Below are 22,509 nucleotides of genomic sequence, written 5' to 3' on the forward strand. Positions count from 1 at the left end.
TGGCAAATGTGGAAAGAGAAGGAAAAGAGCTAGAGCTGGAGATGATCAACGTGGATTTTATTACGGCAGAGAAGGCCAAAGAGTTCAAGGTGTTGGGAACTGCAACCATATCAGTGAAAGCATGGGAGGAGAGGGGTAGGGGTGAACAAATGTCAAATGTTATGGCCTCTCTACCACTTCCAAAAAATCACATTAAGATTTGAGGAGCTTATGTCTCATGCTGTAAGATAAGAGAGGCAGGAAAATTTTTTTTTGAAGCGATGCATGCTGAAAGAGCAAATAAAGTGAGGGACTTTTTTTAGGCTACGGGGAGAGAATAAGCAAAGAAAAACATGCAGTTGAGACAACAATAGGACATACAAAAATTAAACTTGCTGGACATATCTGTACAAGCTTACACAGTTCCTTCCCAGACTGTAGGGAGAAGTCAGATTTTTTGTTTTGTTTTGTTTTTTTTCTTTTGCTTTGCTACAGCTCTCTCACGGGTTGCTGGTGAGTTAGAACAGTGACTTCTTCAGATTAAGCAGATCTGTGCTACCCACTGCCTGTGTGTGGCAAGGAGTTCTCCGTACCATGTACAAGCAGACAATGTCTGTGCAGACTCTTTTCCCCCTACACAAATGCTGAGGGCATCTTGCTTGTTTTACGGTTGAAAGGGAGGCTTGTTCTGTGGCTTGGACTGAAAACAATGGAATATTTTTTTTTTTTCCTACTCCATTAGCTGGAAAAAATACATAAAGCACAGCAGCTCTGAGTTTGTTTCATTGAATTGCTAGAAACCTTTGTATGTTCCGAATAAATATTTGGTAATTGTTTTGCAAAAGAATATTTTTTGGCCCATAGTCAGAGTAAGTACAAGAGAAAGGAAGCTCTGATGCAGCCTCTTGGTGAAAATCCCCCTCCCTTAGAGTGCTGTTTCTCTTTAGTTTGAAATGAGAGCAATGATGACAGGGGAATCCGAGGGACCAGGGATAAGCTGATGGGACTGAGGAGTTAGTGAGTTTGAGAAGCAAAGAGTGTGGACTCTGAATGGTAAAGTGAATGAATGGTGGTTTCTTCTGGTTTGGGTTATTGTCATTAAACTGGTATGTTGAATTCTCCCACCCCTACAGAGCTTGCATGCTCATTCTGTGTCCCCTGGGCATGTGCTCTCCTTCGCCTGGCTTGCCATGCTGGCTGGGTGAGAGACAGCGGTTCCTGCAAAGCCATGCCCATAGTGATTGTTGGATGTATCCGGGTGGCCAGCGTGCTTTCATCTCTTTCATTGTCCGACCATTCCATTGACTGAACTACAGCTTCCAGAGCTCGCAGGCGGTCTTGTATTGCAGAGCCAGCTGCCGCTACCTCCCGTGTTTGTGGCCCTGTGCCGTAGCCAGCAGTTGCCCACTTGACTCGGTAGTCTCGGGGCAAGGGAGGAAGACGGGAAGTGGCACAGCTCACATGAACTTTGTTTTCTTGGGGAAAGAGGCTTGAAGTCGCATGTGTAAATGATGGTTTCTAAAATTCTCTACGGAGCATGGGCTTTGCTTAATTTTAAGCTCCGACAAAATAACCTGCTTTATGGCAAATCTACACCTTAGGATGGTCCTATCACTTGAAAGAAGCTTGCTATCTAACTTTTGAAGGCTGCTGAGCTGGTAGATCTCACTGACCAAAAGCATAAACCCCATGATTTAAGGACTAATGTAAGTGGGTTTTTCTTACTTGTTTCATTTTGTTTTTTTTTTTTAAACTGTCTTCGACTGGAATCTTTCTCTTCAGTTTGCCTGCCTCAAGAGCTAGTTTATTCAAAGTTGAGAAACAAATCAGCTAAGATACTGAAGAAGCAGGAAGGCTTGCTTTCCTCTCCTAATAAGGGAGCAAAACCCCTGAATTTAAGATGTTATAGCCCAGAAACATAGAATTATGTCATCAGAAGCAGTTTACTAGTACCATCCCTATGCTGAAAGCCATGGTTTAATAAAAATCAAAACTTACATTTGAGTCACTGGAGGCACATCACATGCACACTCACCCGCAGTGATTTTAGAAGATTTTTGCTTTCACATGGATGTGACACAACCACTGAAAGACATTCCTTTTGTCATGTCACAAGATCACGCTTTGTTTCTTAACGTAAACTTAAATGAATGTACAGAGGTATCTTTGCTTAAATCTGGATAGGGATGGTGTCTTTGCAATTCAAAAGGTGCCAGATAAAGAACACGTTCAACAGGTTTTCCGAATCATGCTGAATTTCACTTACTCTGTAGGAAAACTCCAGGTACAAGCACAGCATTAACCTGGATTACTTTACATTTGGGGAGTGGTTGTGGTCTGCTTGCTGTTTTGCCCGTGCATCAGCCTCACGGTAGAAAAAAATTTAACTACTCTCATGCTTCTGAACTATAGCTGAGTGATTATTTATGAGGTCTTGCACATGAAGACCTTGGAGCCAGGGAGCAGAGGCAGATGGTGTAGCTGGGAGCCAGAGGGGTTTATTCCTCAGCTTTCTGGAGGTGAGCTTTTGTTCTGCCTACAGCTGAGAAAAACTGGAGATGGGAAACAAGACGTGAGCCAGAGAGGAAACTGAGTAGTAGCTGGGTCCAAGATGTTAGTTCCTCTGATGGGGCTTATTTATTACAATGTCTGCTGGCAGCTACTAGGGAAGAGATTTAAACTCATCCTTTGCACCATAGAATTGACTTCCACAAACTGTTGTAGAGGAAACATCTGTGGATGGAAAACGTCCTGTAACGGATAATACAAGGAAAGAGAAGTGAACTGGCCTGCTCTGTACTTGTTTGTATTGCAGGTATAATGCAACGTCTGCACACACACTTGGTGTAGGAGTTGTTGATGTCTCTTCTCTTTTTCCCCTTACAGGCAATGTGATATGAACTTCCTGATTCTTGAAACAGCACTGATGCCGCTTGTTCTCCTTCTTTCTTCTCTTTGCTTTTCCCATACAGTCAAAGTAACAGCAGTAGAGGTCAACACCCCGGAGGAGATATTTGTGGAGAATGGGACAGATGCAAAGCTTCCATGCACGTTTACATCCGTGGAAGTGATCAGCAGCGCAGCATCTGTTTCTTGGAGTTTTCAACCGGAGGGAGCCGCGACTCGTATCTCAGTAAGGAATGGCTGTACGGGAACAAACCTGGGAGAGGAGCCTCTGATAAGTGTGCAAAAGTCTTCTAGTTGGTTCTAAGGAGCAAGCAAATGTGGATTGAAGCCTCCTTCCATGTGTCTTGTCTCCATCCCTGTAATTTTAGTGGGGCTTTTTTGGAGTTGTTTAAAAGTATTGCCGTATGCTAGATCTCTGCAAAGACTGGAGTGTGCAGCGGCTGTAAAATACACTGGTCCTTTGTTAGTCAGAGGAGAGGGGGGTTGGTCTGGTAGCAGTATGTACGAAATAGATGAGCATCTAGGATCTTCTCCTAAGTTCTGTGTCCTCTTGCACTTGAAGTGACCTGTGGAGCTGTGTGCGGAATGATAGCGGTCACAGAGTTTGAATTACCGCTGTTACAGTGTTATATTGTGTGCTGTGTATGTTGCTTACTTTCTGCTCGTGTACTGTGTTGCCTCAGTTTGAAAGGGTTTCAAATAAGACCATTCTCCCTGGTTTCAGAACGGAATTGAGTTGCACAAGTCAGTAAGCAGTTACATCCTCGTATTTTAGTTATTTGACCAGTAAAAAATCAGACTAGCAAGAAACTTAATAATAATTGGTATCACTCATTTTCTGTATGTTGAGCCCAAGCATGCTCCGATCCTTTGGATGCGAACCTTCAAAGAAGCGGCTTTGGTAGGTTATTAGCTGTCCTCTGCCTCTGTTGTGTAAGCTGTACGCATCTGACTCTGAGCTCTCCGACACTTCTGCTTCCCTCTTATTCCCTGCCCTGAGAGAGAATTTAGAGGAAGCAGAACAAGGGACTCCAAGACAGCAGAGTGTTAGTGTTTGTTTCCTTCCCTCTGCTGCAGACGTGAGATCATTTAAATTGTAGGAGCCCTTCAATGCTCAGAACAGAGATGATCCAAAACAGTATATGAGCATCTTGCTCCATATATAGAGATCTGAAGAATCAGCTTCTGAACTCTCAGTGAATAAATATTTAGGTTTGAAAAGGGAGTTGTTCTCTTTGGGAAACCGAAGCAGTAGCTGGGCAAAAGCTTAAGGACGTAGGGCATAGTTCCTGCCAATGTTGAACAGGATGAGTGAAAAGAAGCTATCTGTTTGTATGTTTTCCGCTCCTCGTAGAAATATCCACCATATATCCTGGTTTGCCCTTCCATTTCTGCATCACTGACCAAACCCCTTGTTTTAGAAATACAACTTCAGGACATAACATTTTTTTGGAAGCGAAGTCAATTTAGACATTCGACCTGGATGTAGTTATCAGTGGAACTGAGAGATAAGCTAGTTATCTTTGAGCAGAAGTGACCCAGCATGATCCAATGTTAATTCCCTGTTTCTTTTGAGGGACTGGGGGAGGTATAGAGGGAAGAGTTCTTTTTTTAATGAACCCAAGTCATGTCAATTATGTGGCTTGGTGGGCATTGATTTGAAAGATCAACCTCATGATCAGCTTATGTCTGAGCTAAGTCCATGCTTCTCCTGAAAAGGGTGGTCCTGTGCCTCTTTAGAAACAGCACTGGCAATCTTGTGGCCGTGTGGCAAGGCTGACTTCACTGAAAGCTTCCCCTGCTTGTCCCCCTCCCCCTCCACATGCCCACTTATAGAGACATCTCTGCATGCATGAAGCATCCGATGACAGCAGGGTTTCACAATTGGCTTAAACCAGTCTAAACCCATCAGCTTTAGGTTTCAAAAGAAGTCTCATGTTAAAAGACGTTGAGGTGCTGGAGTGAGTCCAGAGAAGAGTAATGAAGGTCGTGAAGGGCCTGGAGCACAATTCTGATGGGGAGCAGCTGAGGGAGCTGGGGCTGTTCAGCCTGGAGAAGAGGAGGCTGAGGGGAGACCTGATCGCTCTCTACAACGACCTGAAAGGAGGGTGTAGCCAGGTGGGGGTCGGCCAGGCAACTCGTGACAGGACAAGAGGACATAGTCTGAAACTGTGCCAGGGCAAGTTCAGGCTAGAAATGAGGAGGCATTTCTTCACAGAAAGGGTGGTTAGGCATTGGGATGGGCTGCCCAGGGAGGTGGTGGAGTCCCCATCCCTGGAGGTGTTTAAGAAAAGACTGGACGTGGCACTGAGTGCCATGGTCTAGTTGACATGGGGGTGTTGGGGCAAAGGTTGGACTCGATGATCCCAGAGGTCTCTTCCAACCAAATCGATTCTGTGAAATCACTTATCACAGGCATGGAGTGGCTTGAGTCACTTAGCTTGTCTTTCAGGACGTATTTCACTTTGTGATTTCTCCTCCCCCAGGTGAGGACACCTAGAGAGCTGAGGAATGTGCCTCTTGCCTTCTAAACTTCCAGTCGGATGACTCCCCCCATGCACAGGGGTGTGGTAATGCAGTGCCTCTGTGCTAAAGGTTATAATCCAGCTGGAAATGCTGCAGACTGATGCAGATTTCCTCCAAAATGTTGACAAATGACTGTGTGCTAGCAGACTTCCTACCAGATGAGATAGTTTGTTGGATTTATGCTAGCCTGTAGACAACAAATGTGCAGCACAACAGATGGTCATGTGCACATACCTGATCTGGATAAGATTTGTGCTGCCTAATGATCAGGCCTGATATTCAGAGCGCGGGCCTGATAGAGGGGACATTGGAATGGCAAGCCTCAGACCAAGGGTAGGAACAGGAAAAGAGGTGGGAGATGACTTGAATGGAAAGAGGACTGGCTTGTAGCCAGTCTTCTCTGTGGCAGAGAGTCTGCTTTGTAAAGAAGGCTGTAGAAAGAAGTAGCTGGAATATTGTCTTAAATTTCTTTAACCATGCTCTGGAGACCGAACTGAAGAGAGTTCAGGTTGATTCTTGGTTGAGTTCAGTTTGTCTTGCTCTCTTTTGGAATGTGAAATTAAGAATGAATGTGCTCCTGCAATACAGCCTTGATCCCTCTCTTAGGGTTACGGCCAGTGGTCAAACATCTCATATGTTTGAAAGCAGAGTTGTCCTGTAGGAGTCTGTACACTTCGACTGCTGTGAATTCCAATTTTGGTCAGGTATAGAGAGGAAATACACAGTTTCTCCTCAGATTGTACTAAACAGGTTCATTCTTCAAGGATTTTTGATCATGTCTCGGGAGTGCAGGGCCAATGTACAACTGAAGTCACCTAAAAACTTGGAAACAGTTATGTTTAGTCACTGGAAAGGTTTCTGGAAAACAGCTAAATACGCTTTAAATTGCTGATGTGATTTTTTTTTGGGGGGGGAGGGGTGGAGGGCAGGAGGATATTGCATGTTAATTTAACTGTGCTGTAGTTGCAAGTAACACACAGCAAAACACGAGATAGGAGACTTGGTATCCTTTTCCTACTAGGATGCAGGTGGCTTCCTGTGCCTGAAAGACAGATGGCCGTGATCCAGAACTGTTCTGTCCTTTAATTGTTCCCAGATTACCAGCCTGTTTCCCTTTCCCCCACCTCCTTGTCTGCAAAACCCCATGTCCCAAAAAACAGGAAAAAACCCCTAAACAATCCAACCACAAACCAAAACCAAATCAAGAGGAAACCAAAACTTGCAGTCTGTTGTGGTAGTATGTGGTAGTATGATTGAGGTATAAGCCATAGCATGGCGATGTGGTCAAGAGGCAAAAACCCCAGACTAAAGAGGTGAGTCAGGAGGAAGAAAAATTTCAAATACTAGCTGTGTATAATACAGTGGATTCTGGGAGAATGCTGTAATAGTGAGAGAAGCATTGTAGCTCTGTAATCTCTAACTGGATTGTTCTTATATCCTCTTTTCCTTGACTACAGTTTTTCTATTACTTTAATGGAAAGCCATACCCTGGAAAGGACATACCATTTAAAGACAGAATCACTTGGGCTGGAGATCTTAACAAGAAAGATGCTTCTATCAGTATATCAAACATGCAGTTCCGGGACAACGGCACTTACATTTGCGATGTCAAGAACCCACCTGACATTGTTGTCAAACCAGGAGAAATCCGAGTTAGAGTTGTGGAGAAAGGTATTCACCCTATATGATTATTTTTTTTTTTCCTTTCCTTCCCCGTGTCCCCCTTCTGTGTTTATATCACTTTTCTTGGGGGTGGGGGAGAAGCCTGAAGGAAACAACTGTCTTTTTAATTCTCTTCTTCCAGGTCCTAATAATCGAACTGATATTCTGTCAGCTACTTAAAAACCTGAATGTCATACCCTTTTCCTCTATACCTACTAATTCCTATGCTTTTAACAAATACTGGCAAAAGCAGATGGGAGCATTGATAAAAACTCATCTTCTCATTTCAAAGTCCTATGAATTTTTTTCTGTATTATGCTATATGAAGGGTTGGGATGACTTTTGAAATCTGGGGAACAAGGAGAGAAAGTGGCAGGCTGTTCTTTTTGGAACCCGTCCAGTATATGTACTGAAAACAAAATGAATAATCTGGCCCGAGCACGTACCGACAGACAGTGAAATGCTACCGTCTTCCACGAAAAGGTGTTTGTGCTGGATGTGCATTCAGTCTCCTTTACTTGGATGTTCTTACAGTATCCATGGTGACTCTTATAAGCTGCGAGGGCTGGCTACTTGCAGTCATTTAAGGCTTCTCGTTAACGTTTGGTAACAATGATCACAGTTCAAGAGTGCTTATATTCTGCCTGTGAATTTGGCTCTTTCTTTCCCTTGGCTGTCCAAAACATTTGATTGTTCTAGCTAAGCTGGAGGTCAGCCAAAGTGTGACTGTTCCTACAATGAAATGGTTCTTACAGTGATCAGATTTCCAAGTTCATATTTAATAAGGACAAGAATAAGTGTTGAATTCATAAATGGCAGTACTGATACAGCTGTTCTATTAGATTGTAGTATGTTAGGGAAGATACCTACATATACGCTCTAATGAGACTGATAGTGCTGCTATAACAGGCGTGTACCCTGGCCAATGAGGTCGTTCCATGTAGTTACGTAGGCGAGGTCTATATCTAACTCTTCTCTTCACAGAGCAGTTTGAGTTGGATGGGACCTCTGGAGGTCCCGCCATCACTTAGAACTTTCTGTTTCTTGAAGGTTTGAAGTCTATATAAAATAGGGTCGGTTTATTTTCTTACAATATATTGACAGTCTCTATGAAGAAGCAGTAAAGCAACTGCTGGTTTGACGAAGTCAAGCTGTCTTGGCAAAGCCTCTTCAGATTTTAACACAGGTTAAGCAAGTGAAGACTGACTTCAGCACACTAATTCAGCTGATATTTTTCAACAGACGTGCATGCTGGCTTCCCCATAGGTGGAGCATCTATCGGACAAGAGAATCTCACTGTTTCTGAAGGGAACCCTCTATTTGAAATACTTCTCATCATCAGAAGAATGCTGCAACAATTGTCTTCAAATTCTTAGGAAGACCTTGAAAACAGGTTTTCAAGCTATAGGTGTAATGCTGTCTTGCATTCCGACTTTACCTGGAAGTACTGCTCTTGTAATAGGCTGTAACTCATCCTGAACTGAGCTGGAGAAATTTTTTCGATTGAAATGAGTACATATTGACTCTTTTGCATTTGTTTTTTAAACTAATGTATACATTTAAATGTTCCGAATCGTATGTCTGGTGTTGTAAACTGTTCAAAGCCACATACATACTTTACACATTTAAATGATCTCATAGATGCTTGGTTAGCCTTAGATTTTGGATTAAACATTTAATGAGTTCTAGGTTGGCTTAACTGTTTAAAATTGCCAAGCCAAGCTAACTCAGCTGATTTTCACTGAAGTACCTACGTAGTGTTTGCACAAACAGCTCCATCAGCTACGTTGGAAGAATCCTACTGGCAGGGATGAGAAGCCAGACTGTTCTTTCAGTAGTGCATCTGAATCTGGAAAGGACTACTGTTCAAAGCCTAAATGACAGAAATTTGTAGGGAATTCCAAGTCCTTACATTAGGCTGCCCCTGCTTGTAATGGAAAGCTACTTAACACTGTGTTCAAGACAGTGTGTGTTATCTGGAGGTAGTCCCATCTTTGATCTGAACTCTCACAGGGGAAAAATTTAGAATTGTCGTGTGAAAATCTTTATACTTCGCAGCAATGGATAACTTCTGTTTCCCGCCTGTTTCATAAAACTGATACTAACAAACTTTCAGCGAAAACGGAAGTTGCTTTGAATTACGGTGATATTCAGTGAAAATTGTTCTTTGAAAGGCTGGATTTTTGGCTTGTGTTAAGCTATTAACTTAAATGTTAGCTTTCAGAGCTGGTGTTTGGTTATGTAGCTGGGACTGTGTTACAGTGAAGTCATTCGCTGCTCTGCACATACTTATGAGGAATTCAAGTAACTGTGGAATGCTGAAAAATATAAGAAAAACTTGGCGGAGAGACATTCTTCAGCTGAACTATGTGGTCATAAAATCGTGTTAGCTTTTCTATAGTCTGTTGGACCATGTTCTGAGAGGCAGTAAAGACAGACTCTAGTTTCACGTGCAAACAGTTGCATTTTTTTATACCGTCTTAAAAACCTCTGTCAACAGAACGTAACTGCTGTCCTTTACTCAAATTCAACCAATCAAAAAACTCCACATGAGTCAAAAAAATGACAAAACTATCAAATTTTTAATACCACTCTTTCAGCAGATGCTCTGCACTGTGGTTTTGGGTTGCTGCTTATTTTCTTGCTCTGAATAAGTGTGGGGGTGTTTTTTTCTTGTCTACAAGGCAACAGCTGGTCTGCTAACAGAAATACATGTCTGTTTTGATGCTTTTTCAGACAGTTATTCCTGCACTCGGAAAGGTGAAACAGCACAGAAACTAGGGAACTCCTTATACGCCTCAAAATAAATTTGTTTATCTTTGCATGGGGCTCAAACACAATCTCAGTCTTAGGTACCTGGAAAGTATTACTGTTTGTAGGACTCTCTTCCTTAATAGCAGATGGATCTCTGGGCTACCGAAAGGTCCTGGAAAGAAGGGATGCCTTCCTCTAAATTGTGGCACTCTTGTCTTCATCTTTAATTTCTGACTAAGACTCTGAATTGCCATGTTGGTATGAACTGGCATCTAATCCTGGAGAGCTAGGAAAGCTGCTGATGTGATATTTGGCCAAGTGATGGTACGATCAGTGAAACAGCTGGAGATGAGGTAGCCGTTCTCCTGGAAGTCACTGATCTCAAAATGAACAGTACTAAATGTAAACCCTATTTTCTTAGTCTGATGCCTCTGCTCCAGGGTACTGTGTTGTGCTGCTCCCTTCTAGATAAATGTGTCAAAATGGGCTTGGTCTACAGACTGTAAACGTGCTGGGAATGCTTTGTATAAGCATGGTCTGTGGTCCTTGCTGGAACGAGCCCAGCAAAGGGCAACTAAGGTGATTGAGGGACTGGATGACCTTTTGTACGAGGAGAAGCTGAGAGAGCTGGCGTTGTCTAGCCTCAAAAAGAGAAGAAAGGCTCAGGGGGGTCCTCTCACCAGGTATTTATGTACATTGATAGGATCTAAAGAAGACTGAGCCAGGCTCTTCAGTGGTGCCTGGTGACGGGACAAGAGACAATGGGCGTAATGGAAACGCAGGAAATCCTGTCTGAACATAAGAACACACGTTTTTACTGTGGTTGAACACTGGAATAGGTTGTCCAAAGAGGTTATGGAGTCTCCCATCCATGGAGATAGTCAAAACCAAACTGGACAGATTATTGAGCAAACTGCGCTAACTGAGCCTGCTTGAGCAGGAGGGTTGGACTAGACAATCTCAAGACGTCCCTTCCAACCTCAACGATTCTGTGATGATCAGATGCAGGTAGCTGAGAAAGATTTTTCTATATAAGATATTTTACCTGTTGGATCTTACACTGATTGACTTGTATTTGGTGCAAGTAGCTAGTGCAACATGGAGTCTTGTAAGAAGCCCTCTGGTCTAAGATGTTCCTAAGATGCGCTAAACACTTTGTTTCTTACTGGGAAAAGCTATAGTGGTAGTCTGTGTATTCTTTATCTTGTAAGTCTTTTATGTTCATTCTCTGATTGCCTTTTATTTCTGGCTGCTCTTTCTTGGCTTACCTTCTCCCAAAATTATATTGGGGAAAACGTGAGTAAAGCAATACTGTGTTCTTCTAAGCATATTTCTAGTATCGTACAATGATCCTGACTTAAGAAGGGACAGAATGACTCTCTAAAAATGTAGAGAGATGTATTTTGAGACGCCAGAATCATGTATAAACACTCTTAAGAGTGATCATGGGTAGTAACTAGGCTGTCTGCTGCATGCTACCCACAGAACACCCAGCCTTCAGCGCTCTTAGTTGGTTAGCAGTGCGCTGCCTTCAAATCTGCTTTCAAGTGTGCCTGCCTTTTCCTGTTGACCTCACTGGGAATTGCCAGATGAATGTAACTTTACACACACACCCCCCCAAGCCCCTTCAGCTACAAAATGAGACAGGGTTGTCCTCATTGTCACTTGCGTTCCCTGTAATATGTAAAAATTCTTGGTTCAGTATAAACTCTCTTCTGAAGGACGGTGACATTAAGAACACTCTTGGTGTGTGCTCTGTTCATGTGTTATTCTGCTGGCTGCCTGCTATCGCTGCCACTTAGGCTGCATGTTATAATTCCTGGATATTACATGAGTGCCTTCTGCTTTAAACAAATCCAAAGTCGAGAGCATTTGTGCTTTGCACTTCTGTTAATCAGGGAATGCAGAAGAGTTGAATGTTTTTTCCCTTCTCTCCCCAGACAGCCTGCCTGCGTTCCCCATTGCCATGGTGGCAGGGATAGTCATCGGTACGGTTACAGGTCTCTCACCGCTCATCTCTATTGTCGTGTGTCTTGTCATCAGAAAGAACAACTCTAAAAAACGATACTCTGGGTAAGAGATCTCCCTCCTCACCTGTGGATGATGTGAGGAACAGCAGGAGGATTAGAGGGAGGGCTTAGAGGGGGGTAGGAGTTGTTTCAGCCAAGTCTTGACAACCATGGCTAGAGAGAGGGTACGGCCATGTGGAACACTGGTCAGCTGCCCGTAATGATTATCTTTGTACTGTGCTTGAAAAGACCTGCTGAGCATGAGTTGCACCTGAAAATCACTAAATGTTGGAAATGATCCCCAACCACAAGCTACCCTAAGAACATTGAATCCAAGATCCCCTAGCTCTGGTCTGTTCCCCTTCCCTTCCCTTCAGCCCCGCTTTCCCCTACCACCCCCAACCCCCAAAGGAAAAGTGCCACACATGCACTTTTAAGGAATGCTCTGTGTTGAAATGAAGACTGGATTTTTCAGTTACCAGTGTCTGGCTCCTGAACCTGGAGTATACTTGCCAAAACCCCATTCATCACCACACTTCAAAGTAAGGAAGGAGTAGCCACTCTGCATCCATTCTCATTCGCTGTCTGGTTTTTGTTACCATCCCTGCAAAGTTTTTTAGTGTTAGGAGGATAACTCCAAAGTGAAGCACAGATCTTGGAGTGGGCATATGAAAAAGCAATGAGAACTAACAAAGGCAGACTTGAGTCCTGTGGTGATGGAGCTTGGTGCTGGTGGGGGAGGCGCTTCCTTTTTTCTCCTCTCTAATTAGCTGGTAATTTGCTTCTATAAAAAAGAATGAAAATTAGGTATGTAGTCTTAGAAACAAACCCCAAACTTGTAACTTTCTTCTGTTCTGTCCCCAACAAATACTCCTGCTTCCTGCAGGTTTTTTTGGGTTGCCTGTGAGATAAAAGAAAATAACTCCAAAAATACACTTGTGGGGATTTCTAAATTAAACTTTGCCCTGTCCTTTTCCCAGTTGGAGAGCTTAGAGAAAGTGGCTTTTGCCCAATGGTAAGGCTAAATATAGCAAAGGCGGCTGTGTGTGCTCAAAATTGTGTGGAGAGCCTGGTTTTCCCTTTCCGCATGTGTCCTTCCCCTAAGAACTGAAAAGAAGCCTGCAGCATCATGCACCAGCAGCGTGCGTGAGATGATCCGCTTGCCTTGCTTCCCAGTGACCTGCTCTCCAGGGTCTTCCTCCTGAAGGACACGTACTGGTGCTGAGCCTGGAGCAGTAGTTTATGCACTGTAATTTCTTGTAGTAGATTTAACTACTCTCTTGGGAAAGTAATCTCTGAAGTTTCAATACTGCTTTCACTGACTATGCCAGCTCTGCATGACGTCTAAAGAGAAACCAAGTGTGCTGTGACCCCCTCCAAACTTACGGGCTGTCTTCTACACGATGCTAACCCGGTGTGTGGTGGTGGTGGTGGTGAGATGCACTTACTCTTAGATAACCATTCTGCCTTAAACCGAGGTGGGCTGGGGCACTGCGCGGCATCTGGAACCCCTGCATGGCCACGGTCTCCATTCATGCTCTGACTTTGGTGTTTTGTTTGTTTTGTGGTTTTTTTTTTTTTCTTTCTGCCTTGGTATGCTGGGATCGGATCCTGCTTACCTTCCTCTCCTTACAGAGATCCTGATATAGACGCCAGATTGGGAATGTAGCAGGGCTGGGTCTTCTCTTCCAGTCCCACTAGACACCATGGTAACTAATCAAGTTGGTGGTTGCTGTTAATACCTGTGTGTATGTGTACACATTTCCTCTTCCTTTGCTGACTAACCAGCTAGCTCTCCGCTAACATAACTTCACTGTAATTTGTGCTGGAATCTGTCGGCAAAGGGATGATGCATTTCACTGGGTGCTTGGGTGTCATTGTCTCATGTCTAACTGGGGTGGGATTGCTGCTTGTCCCTGATGGTGTCCCTCCTCCATCTCTTCCAACAGTGAACTTGCCAGTGCATCGACTAAAGCACAGGAGATTCAGAGGCCTTTCTGCATCAAAAGAAAAATACATTCCCTATAAGTGTTCCTCTGGCTCAGACAGCTCGGGTGTTTGAAAACTTGCAGTGATCTAAGTGCATTGGTTGCTTAAGCCTGAATTATGACTTTCAGATAGTGTAGATCTGAGGAATTTTGTGAATAAAGCAAACAATTCATGGTTACATTATTTTGGTAACAGAAGGGCTGCTTTGTCTCTGAGACAGTAGAAGCCCCTTGTCATGATGGCTGGGACAAAATTTTTATCTTTTTCTTTTTTCTTACTGCTGCATGTTTGAGGAGCTAAATCTTCTATGCTTAGACTTAGCAAAGGATAAAAAAACGATTGCCCTGTGAGGAGGTGGTCTGCTTAATGTCACTGTCCTCATTTATTTGTTTCTGTACTTGCTCTGTACACTGTCTGTCTGCAAAGACTGGGGGAAAAGGATGCCCAGTGGTCAGAGGGTTGTGGTAGCAAAGGGAACTCCTGCATCTGCTGTCAAGGAGGCAGCTAATAGTTTTCTTTCCTGGGTGCTTGGGTACGAGGGGGTAGACCTAGCATTTAGAGACCCATTACTGTGTTGCCCAGGAGCTACTAACGTTAAGTTTAAGGGCATTTGCTCATATATTTAGCTCTATGGTATTCGTTTCTCTGTCACAGACTTGTTTTCTTTTCCATCCTGCTTTAAGCAGGTGGAAAGAAGCAAACAGAGAGTGAAAACTGGCAACCTTCTTTTAGGGGTGTTGGTTCTCAGCCCAAGACAGTTTTCTTGTTTGAAAAACAAGATTTGCCTGATGAGATATTCAAGTAGCTGTATTAGGGCCTATAGCTGAAATGTCACGTGTGACTCTTAACAGTAATTGCTCCAGAGACTAGTGTCTGGTGCGAGTGGGCAGAATTATTTTGGGATGGTAGCCTAACCAAAAGCAAGGGAACTGCTGCGGAGTTTGGTAAGACGTATCTTTCTGATATGGATTGCTGGTGGCTCTTCCAAGTGTTCGCTCTAACTAGCACTGGTGTAACTCTTGCCTCAGTGACTGGGACTGTTTAGCTTAGAGTTAGAAGATTATTGCTGTTTACCACCATTGACTGAGTCTGAAGCCTCAGTGAAGAAAACACGTATGGTTTTAGATAGGGTGGGTTGAATGGGAATATCTAGGGAACAGGGGGTTTGGAGGAGCTGTTGTCCTGTGTTAATAGTTGTTCCTTCATGTTGCTTACCAGTGACTGTCTGGGAGGAAGGACAGAGAAATGTCTGGGGAGAGATGGAGAATTGTATGTGTTTGTTTCAGAATCCATTGTGTTCATTTTTACTTTGGCATAATCTGCCGCATTCATCTTGCCATCATTCGTTTTTGTTTTTATTCCTTTTTTTTTTTTTGGTTGTTTGTTTGTGTTTGTTTTGTTTTTTTTATGCCTCTTGAACATTGTCGTGCAAACTCTGCTCTGCCACCTCGTCAGCTGCAGTACATCTGAGAGCTTGATGTCACCGGTTAAGCAGGCTCCGCAGAAGTCGCCCTCCGACACAGAGGGTCTGGTAAACAGCGTGCTCGTCAGATCACACCAGGTAAACTCCTTCCTGCTGCTTCCCGAAGCAGGATCCTCCCAGAATGTGGGGGAGATGCTATGGAAAAGATAAAGGCAGGGTGGGACACGTGAATTAGATGCTATCTGTTACGGCGATGAGGGCTGAGGGGTAAAACTGTCTGCTCCGAACAAGGGATGAGCGGTAAGCTGGAACTGGTGAACTCTTCTGTAGAAGGCTTAGTGCAATTGAAAGAATAGCATCTTGATATGAGTTGAGATGGAGTTTTATGTCCTTTTTGTACTAATGTATAAAAAAAGATGGTTCTGATCTTGTGCGTTAACGTACACAAGTGGTAGTGAAGCGCAAGGGTGAGAGCCTGGCAAGGATGAGAAGTGGGCAGTGGGTAGCTGTTTAGGGTAGAGACAATATCTGCTGGATGTGTAATCGCCCCATAAGGCTGCCGAATCTGTTCTAGGATTGTAACGGGGAGGAATTTATTTCCTCTCTCATCACCGTGAAGGTGCATCTCTGTGGCGTGTACTTCCTTCGCAAGGAAACAAGCCAGCGCAGCGCAAACACGGACCAGCGATGGCCAGTTTGGAGATGGCTCTTGCTGCTGACAGCTCTCCTCTGCTGAGCCACCCGGCTTTTGTGGGTTTGAAATTGCCACGCTTTATCTTGTGCTTGCTGCTGTTGGCAAAGTTCTGCTGACTTTGAAGGAAAAAGGTGGCTCTTACCCAGACTTAACATCCCATGGGAAATTAGTCAGAGGGAAGAGAGCATGAGTCAGGGATTCGACGCAATATATGATTACCTGTTAACAGGGTACAGGATTTCCTTATTTGTCGGCAGTTTCTTACCTTTTGATTTGTGTGTTCCCAATAATTTTCCTGTGGAGGTATGGATCCCGAGTGAGGTTAAGTCCAAAATGGACGACTTCTTAATTAGCCACCTTTTTAGCAAGTGGCTGCAGAGCAGTGTGTGAACTGATGGGTTTCTAAATCAGAGTTAATACCAGGTTTCTTAATTTCTCCTGACAAAATAATGGAGATGTGTGTTAGTGTGTTAACACTGCAGGAAAAAAACCACAGTGCTAACAGTGAGTGAGCTGGGTAAAGTTTAAGACCTTACTCCATTGAGCTTCTGGTCTGGTTTTGAAATACGTCTTGTTCTTGGCAGGTACAGTATTTCCAGAGTTTTAGCATCTGGACCCACAGAGCTACATACTGACTCCAGAGAACAGTTATTTTATTTAGATGTTTTATCTAATTACTGTCACAGTACAAAGCAGTACATGCAAGTGCCCTGAGAGCTCCATGGAGGAAGAGTTTTACTGTTCTGCGTTTACATCTTGAAAGTAAAAATACTTTCATCTTCTCTGTAAAGTTTTGGTGCGAAAACTTGGTGTGCCCTCACCCTTCCGTGTCCCCAGTGTTCTGGGTCTCGATGTACTGGAAGGAGTGTGTCAGAGTAAACCTAAACTTTGTAAAGGTAACTCAGACTCAGTGTGCTTTTGCCCTTCTGTGGTCACTCCAGTCTGCTTATTCCTTGACAGAGTCCTCCAGGGTCTTCCCGAAGGTAAGTTCTGGAACAGTCCTGACCTCAAGGGAAAAAATATGGCAAAGGCCTTTAGTTTTGCTTAGTTTTACTGTAGTTTTTTAGTTTTTGAATCTCTTTTGTCAGGCAGAGAGAGCTTTGTCTGGATTTTCTTTTCTTGGCAAACATTTGTAGCAACAAGCGGTTCCTCTACTTTCTCTTAAACATTTGCCCCATCTTTACGGAACAACAGGTAAACAGATTTACTCTTCTTTAAAAAGATCCACAATAAAATCAAGGTAGATCAGATTTTGAACAGATTCTTTAAATCGGTGAGGAAACTAAATTTCAATTGATCACACTTACATTTTTAACCTCTACCCATTGGGGTTGTTTTTAAAAACAAGGCTGATATCAACATGCAAATTACCATATTTGAAATCTAGCATCGCATATAAGTAAAACCTCATATTTCTTGGTAATCAAGAAGTGAGTATTCATGCTCTTGAGCTATTTTGTAGGTGAAATGCTGATAGTCAGATTCCTAGCCATTCCCAGAAACTGTTGCAGGCTGTTTGCCAATTCGCGCACACTTTTGTGTCTTGGATTGCCTGGCAGTTTTTGACCAGTGGCTTACGCAGTCGGTGCTGCGATCAAACAGTAAAAGCCTGTGGACTTCTTTGTAGCCTTTTACTTGGTAGGATGTGTAGGGAGGGACTGAATACTTTGTGCTTCACTCATGGAGAAAGAACTGTGAATACAAATTCCCTGCCTCTGCAAGTTAAAAACAGTAAGAGGGGTGTTCACTCTCAAAAGAGTGGCATTTAAATTAAATTTATTAAATGAAGTTTATTCATTGGGTTGTTTATATATCTGTTTAAGAATCAGCGATGAAGTATTTGTCACATTGCTTCTCAGCTGAAAGTGCCTGCACTTTCCTTGTGTTTTGGGTGCAAGTTTATCAAGTGTGGGCCTTGCTTTCTGGAGTGTCCCAGAGTGCTGAAAGTATGGGTATCTGGTTCCGTGAATGTTCAGCTGGTTGAATCAGCTCCACTTGTTTTCACTGTGTTTTCCTTCTCGGCAGGTATGTGCTGTCCTGTCAGATTTGTATGCAGTGTTTCTTCTCCGTGCCATCACTCTGTAGTGTCTCGTATTCTATCATGACTGTTACTTGGATGAGTGAGAAAAGCATTTCCAATGAAGGCAAGACCTATATGTGTTTCCTGCATGGATGTCCTTGTTTAGCTAGTAATCTGGATTACAGCAGGCAAACTGGAAGGCAGATGTGTGTTGTCCCAAGATAATTTGAACTCCAAGGTGGCTGTCACTTGTCTTTGTGCTTTGCAAGTAGCTGAGTATTCATTTCTGGGCAGGCCGAAGGACCACTGATCTTAAAGTGTAACTTCCATAGAAGTGCATTTCTGATGTACAGAGCAGTATGGTATAGAGGTCCTAAGCAGGTAGGTCGGTCAGTGTAGAAGCGGAGAGCACTAAAGCTAAATTAACGTAAGTGCAGATCTCTGGCCTTTCTCTTTCTGGTTTAAGATGTACCTGAACAGGCTACGTTCGAGCTCTGTTCCAGGCTTTGAACTGGACCCCAGGACCATAGTCTGAAACTGCGCCAGGGGAAGTTCAGGCTAGAAATGAGGAGGCATTTCTTCCCAGAAAGGGTCCTTAGGCATTGGGATGGGCTGCCCAGGGAGGTGGTGGGGTCACCATCCCTGGAGGGGTTTAAGAAAAGACTGGAGGTGGCACTTAGTGCCATGGTCTAGTTGACATGGGGGTGTTGGGGCAAAGGTTGGACTTGATGATCCCAGAGGTCTTTTCCAACCAAACCAATTCTGTGATTCTGTGACCCTGGGAAGGAGCACTTCATGGTGCCAGGAATCTTGATTTAAATTTCAGATGGATTTCCTGGAGCTGGAATCCGTAGTAATTGCAACATCTTTCAGAATCTAAAAAATCTGAAAATACTGTAGACCACAGTTAGACCATGATGGTCTAACTTTGTAATTCCTTTTTCTTTGCTGTAACTTGCAATTCATGACTCCGCTGACGAACTCTTCGCAAGGTATCTTGTCCCTTTCCTATCTCCTTTCCATTCAGTTCTGAATGGAAAAGCTGCAAGGCCTTAGGGAAATGCTGGGTTTTATACGGCAGTGCTGGTCCTTCTTCTGGTTCTGAAGAGTCAGGATGAGCTTATTTGGGGTTAGGTGAAAGTTCTGAATTGTTTAGACTTCTTTGAAACTTTTACTTGTGGGAGAAGAGTCTTTACAAAGATTCAGATCACTGGAGGTATCAAGTGCAGGAAATAAAAAAGGCTTTGGTGCTGATTATAACCAGCCAGAGAATCAATTGGCAGCAAATCAAATAGATGGAGCATTATAATAAACTCTTGGTCTTCCTTTTCTCTGTGTTATAAATCTACCACTTATTTGGGTGTTAGTGAACACACCGAACCGGTGGTAGCTTGGTTTGGATCAGGTGATGACACCAGTCAGTCTCTCCACCACCACCTAACATGCTGGTTGCAGCAGAATAACTATATTTAAACTGGCATAAAATTAGAATAGTGATAACTGATCCCGAGTGAACTCCTGGGGTAGAAAATTGACCCATCAGAATTACTTGAACAAAACTCGAGATGTCATAGTGAGTACTTTATGCAGTTGTAGATTTTTTTTTTTTTTTACTTTTTTTTAACTGATAGGAAGTGCTCTGGAGCTGAATTTTCATACTCTTGACCTATGGCCTCGGGCAGATAAGACTTCCAAAATTGCTTACAAGTAAACCTTAGGGTCACTTTGCTTTGAAGTTTATATAGACACTGCACTCTAATTGGAATTAGTGCTGTAATCCTGATACAGTGTTGGAGATCAGAACAGCATGAGAGCCAATAGCAGGAAAAAGAAAAAAAAAAATAAATGGCTCTAATGAGACTTGAAATCCAAAATTTTCTAAGACATCAGTGCCTTTTTTTTTTTTTTTGAGCATTTTCTCAGTCTCTTTATTTCTATTCAGTGCTTTATATCTGCTTGCAAGTTTTGATCCTTCTGTCCATCTCCTTCCTCCACTCTTTATTGCTTGGGAAATACTTTACCCAGAAGGAAGAAAATTTGGATTTAAGCTACTTCTGAAAGAGAACAAGGTATTAATTGGGTGCGTGCTTTACCATTGTGATGGGAGGAAAACAGCTGTGCAGAAGTGTGCCTATGGTCCTTCGAGGACTTAATTTTCTGTACAGAAGGTCTCTTTTAATCTCTGGCCCCTAATTGCTTTGGAAGATAGATGGAAGGATTTCTGGAGGAAATGCTGTTCTGATAGGAGAAATGCCTGTGAAGGCTACTTCTTCCTGGGACGTAAAAGGAACAGAGTTAAATGGATGAATCGGTTTTGAAGCAAAAACTGCTAAAAAAGCCACAACCAAACGAAAAGATCTCTCCTTATCATTGCCCCCACCCCACCCTCAAATTGGGCAGTCCCTTTCCCTCCCACCCGGGTGCGCGGTCTCTCTGCCAAGGTCACCCGGTAGGTGGTCGGAGCCTGCGGCTCGGTGCTGGTGTCAGTTGGGACGTGCGGAATGGGAGCTGCGGATCAGAGCTTTCCATAAAAGTCCCACCTATCCTGTCGGGTACCTCCTTTTTCTAGGCTGCGGTCCTGTCCTCAGCGTATCTTAAATAGCTGCACTTTGCTTTCCTGCGACCTGGGTTTTGGAGGACGTGGTGTTTTAGGAAGGCGCTGGCGTGGTTGCATGCTCTGTTGAAAGATGGCAAAATTAAAAAAATCCCCTGGCAAATCTAACGAAGGCATATGGCCGTGCGTGCCCAGTGTCTGTGGAGGTGCTCACCACCTGGGTTGGCTCAAAAGTCAGGTAAGAATTCTGCATTACTGCATTGTTTTAGTATTTCCTGGCTCACTGCTGTGTAAGTCTTGGTCCCATCCCTTGCTTGGGCAGTGACTGGTGTCGTAAGGTGGCCGGAGGTTTGTTCTCTCCCTCGTTATCCGAGGGGTACGGCTGTGCTGGGATTTACGGGACTTGAGTGGCAGTATGAGAAGTACGCTCTGCTGTCTACTAGTAAATCTGTAGTACGCTTCCTCTTGAAAAATATTAAATCTGGCATACATCTGACTAAGCCACGGATCTTTGCTCCGTAGCATGTAAGAATCGCTGCTTTTCAGAACAAAGCGTTCTAGATTTTGCATTTTGTGAGAAGCAAGCAGCCGTAACAGTGTTACGAGAAGGAAGCGGTGCTGTTTGGCGTGGTCCTGATAGGAGAAAGGTGGCAGACCGGAGCTCATTGGTAGGCAAGGATTCATTCCACCTGCTTCAAAGTGTCGTCAGCAGTCATGAAAGCTCTGTGGTCTTGCTTTAGCATTGGTCTTGCTGCAACCCCTGCGGAAGTGAGGGGCAATATGACCTATTCTGAAAAATACTGATTGTCCTTTTTTTTATTTTTTTCATTCTCTCCCCAGGGCCCAGTCATTTACGCGCAGTTAGATCATTCCGGAGGACAGCACAGCGACAAGATTAACAAGTCAGAGTCTGTGGTCTATGCTGATATTCGGAAGAACTGAGATGAGATCCTAAGCTATCCAAAGGAAAACACGCATTCAGACTGGAATTGCTTGAACAAGATTTGACCCAGAGAACTCACATGTGGCCTTTGATGCCTAGGCTAGGACCAATGCATGTGCATACAGAGGGAAAGATATATATGTATTGTGTGTAAATAGTCTATTTAATCGTACAGAAGTGAGACCATTGTTGCATGTTGAAATGCGGTAAGAATTTTGCTTATAAATTGCCAATATTCTTTTTTGTATCTTGTGTGACGAGAGAGAAAGTGAAAACTCGCATCACAATTTTAAGATATTTTTATCTTGATTATTAATGGAGAAACTGGAAGATGCCTGAAGATTCTAGATTAACCTGGAGATTCTTTTTTTTGCTTATAGGGCCTAATTTCTTTTGTTGAGGTGAATATAAGGAAGGTATCTTCTTTATATTCACAAAGTTCTTTATGTGTACAGGGTATTCATTTTTCCTTGGTCAGAGTCTCAGTACAAGCTGCCTTCTCATATAAACTGGACACGCTCGCTTGGTCTCGTAAGCCAAATTGTGACTCCTAGCTATCAGAAATGTATGTCTTAGCAGTGTAAGCGACGGAAATGTTTAGGCCTATATGACCTGTGTAACACAGGTCACAGAACTGCTCACTTCTGTATTAAGCCCATCTATTCAGGCTTAGTCCTTTAAGGTACAGGGATAGTGTTGATCTAATGAATTTTGTGAAATGGTAGTTTACCTGTGAAAACTTGAGAGCTAGTGAGTTAAAGGGATAGGAAGCTCTAGCTGGAGGTGGTTGCCTCAAACTCTGTTGAACCTTTCAATGAAATGTTTCTTCTTCGAAGCTCTGGCATTTTGTATAAGCATGAAAAAGGGCTCCAAGGGAACTGGAAGCTGTAGTACTCCCTCACCTCTCTCCCATGGCTCCATTTTATCGCTGTCACTTCCTTAGAGATGCTTTAAAAGCCTGTAGTGGAGGCTGAATGACCTCTGGATGAAATGTAGGGCTGCACGCTTTGCTTTTTTTGATGTGTTGTTGGGGTTTTTTTTTTGTGTAA

At 43.4% G+C, this 22,509-nt stretch overlaps 1 protein-coding gene across 1 annotated transcript; it reads left to right on the plus strand.

The window, feature by feature from the left end:
* Positions 1-260: 260 nt before the first annotated feature.
* MPZL1 (myelin protein zero-like 1) lies at positions 261-21,805 on the plus strand. Its single transcript, XM_009700677.1, has 6 exons — positions 261-282; positions 2,952-3,112; positions 6,870-7,083; positions 11,769-11,901; positions 15,282-15,387; positions 21,358-21,805. Exons 1-6 carry the CDS (start codon positions 261-263, stop codon positions 21,457-21,459), a joined length of 738 nt encoding a protein of 245 aa, XP_009698979.1. The 3' UTR covers positions 21,460-21,805.
* The last annotated feature ends 704 nt before the right edge of the window (positions 21,806-22,509 follow it).

The sequence above is a fragment of the Cariama cristata genome, unplaced genomic scaffold (assembly GCF_000690535.1).
Source record: "Cariama cristata isolate BGI_N322 unplaced genomic scaffold, ASM69053v1 scaffold5575, whole genome shotgun sequence".
NCBI classification, from domain to species: domain Eukaryota; kingdom Metazoa; phylum Chordata; class Aves; order Cariamiformes; family Cariamidae; genus Cariama; species Cariama cristata.

Bases quoted from the DNA above. Each gene is read 5' to 3' on its own strand.
- MPZL1 (XM_009700677.1), top strand. From the start codon at position 261: ATGCATGCTGAAAGAGCAAATA. The intron at 3,113-6,869 runs GTAAGGAATGGC...CCTTGACTACAG, and splicing joins GAGCCGCGACTCGTATCTCA to TTTTTCTATTACTTTAATGG. The intron at 11,902-15,281 runs GTAAGAGATCTC...CCACCTCGTCAG, and splicing joins TCTAAAAAACGATACTCTGG to CTGCAGTACATCTGAGAGCT.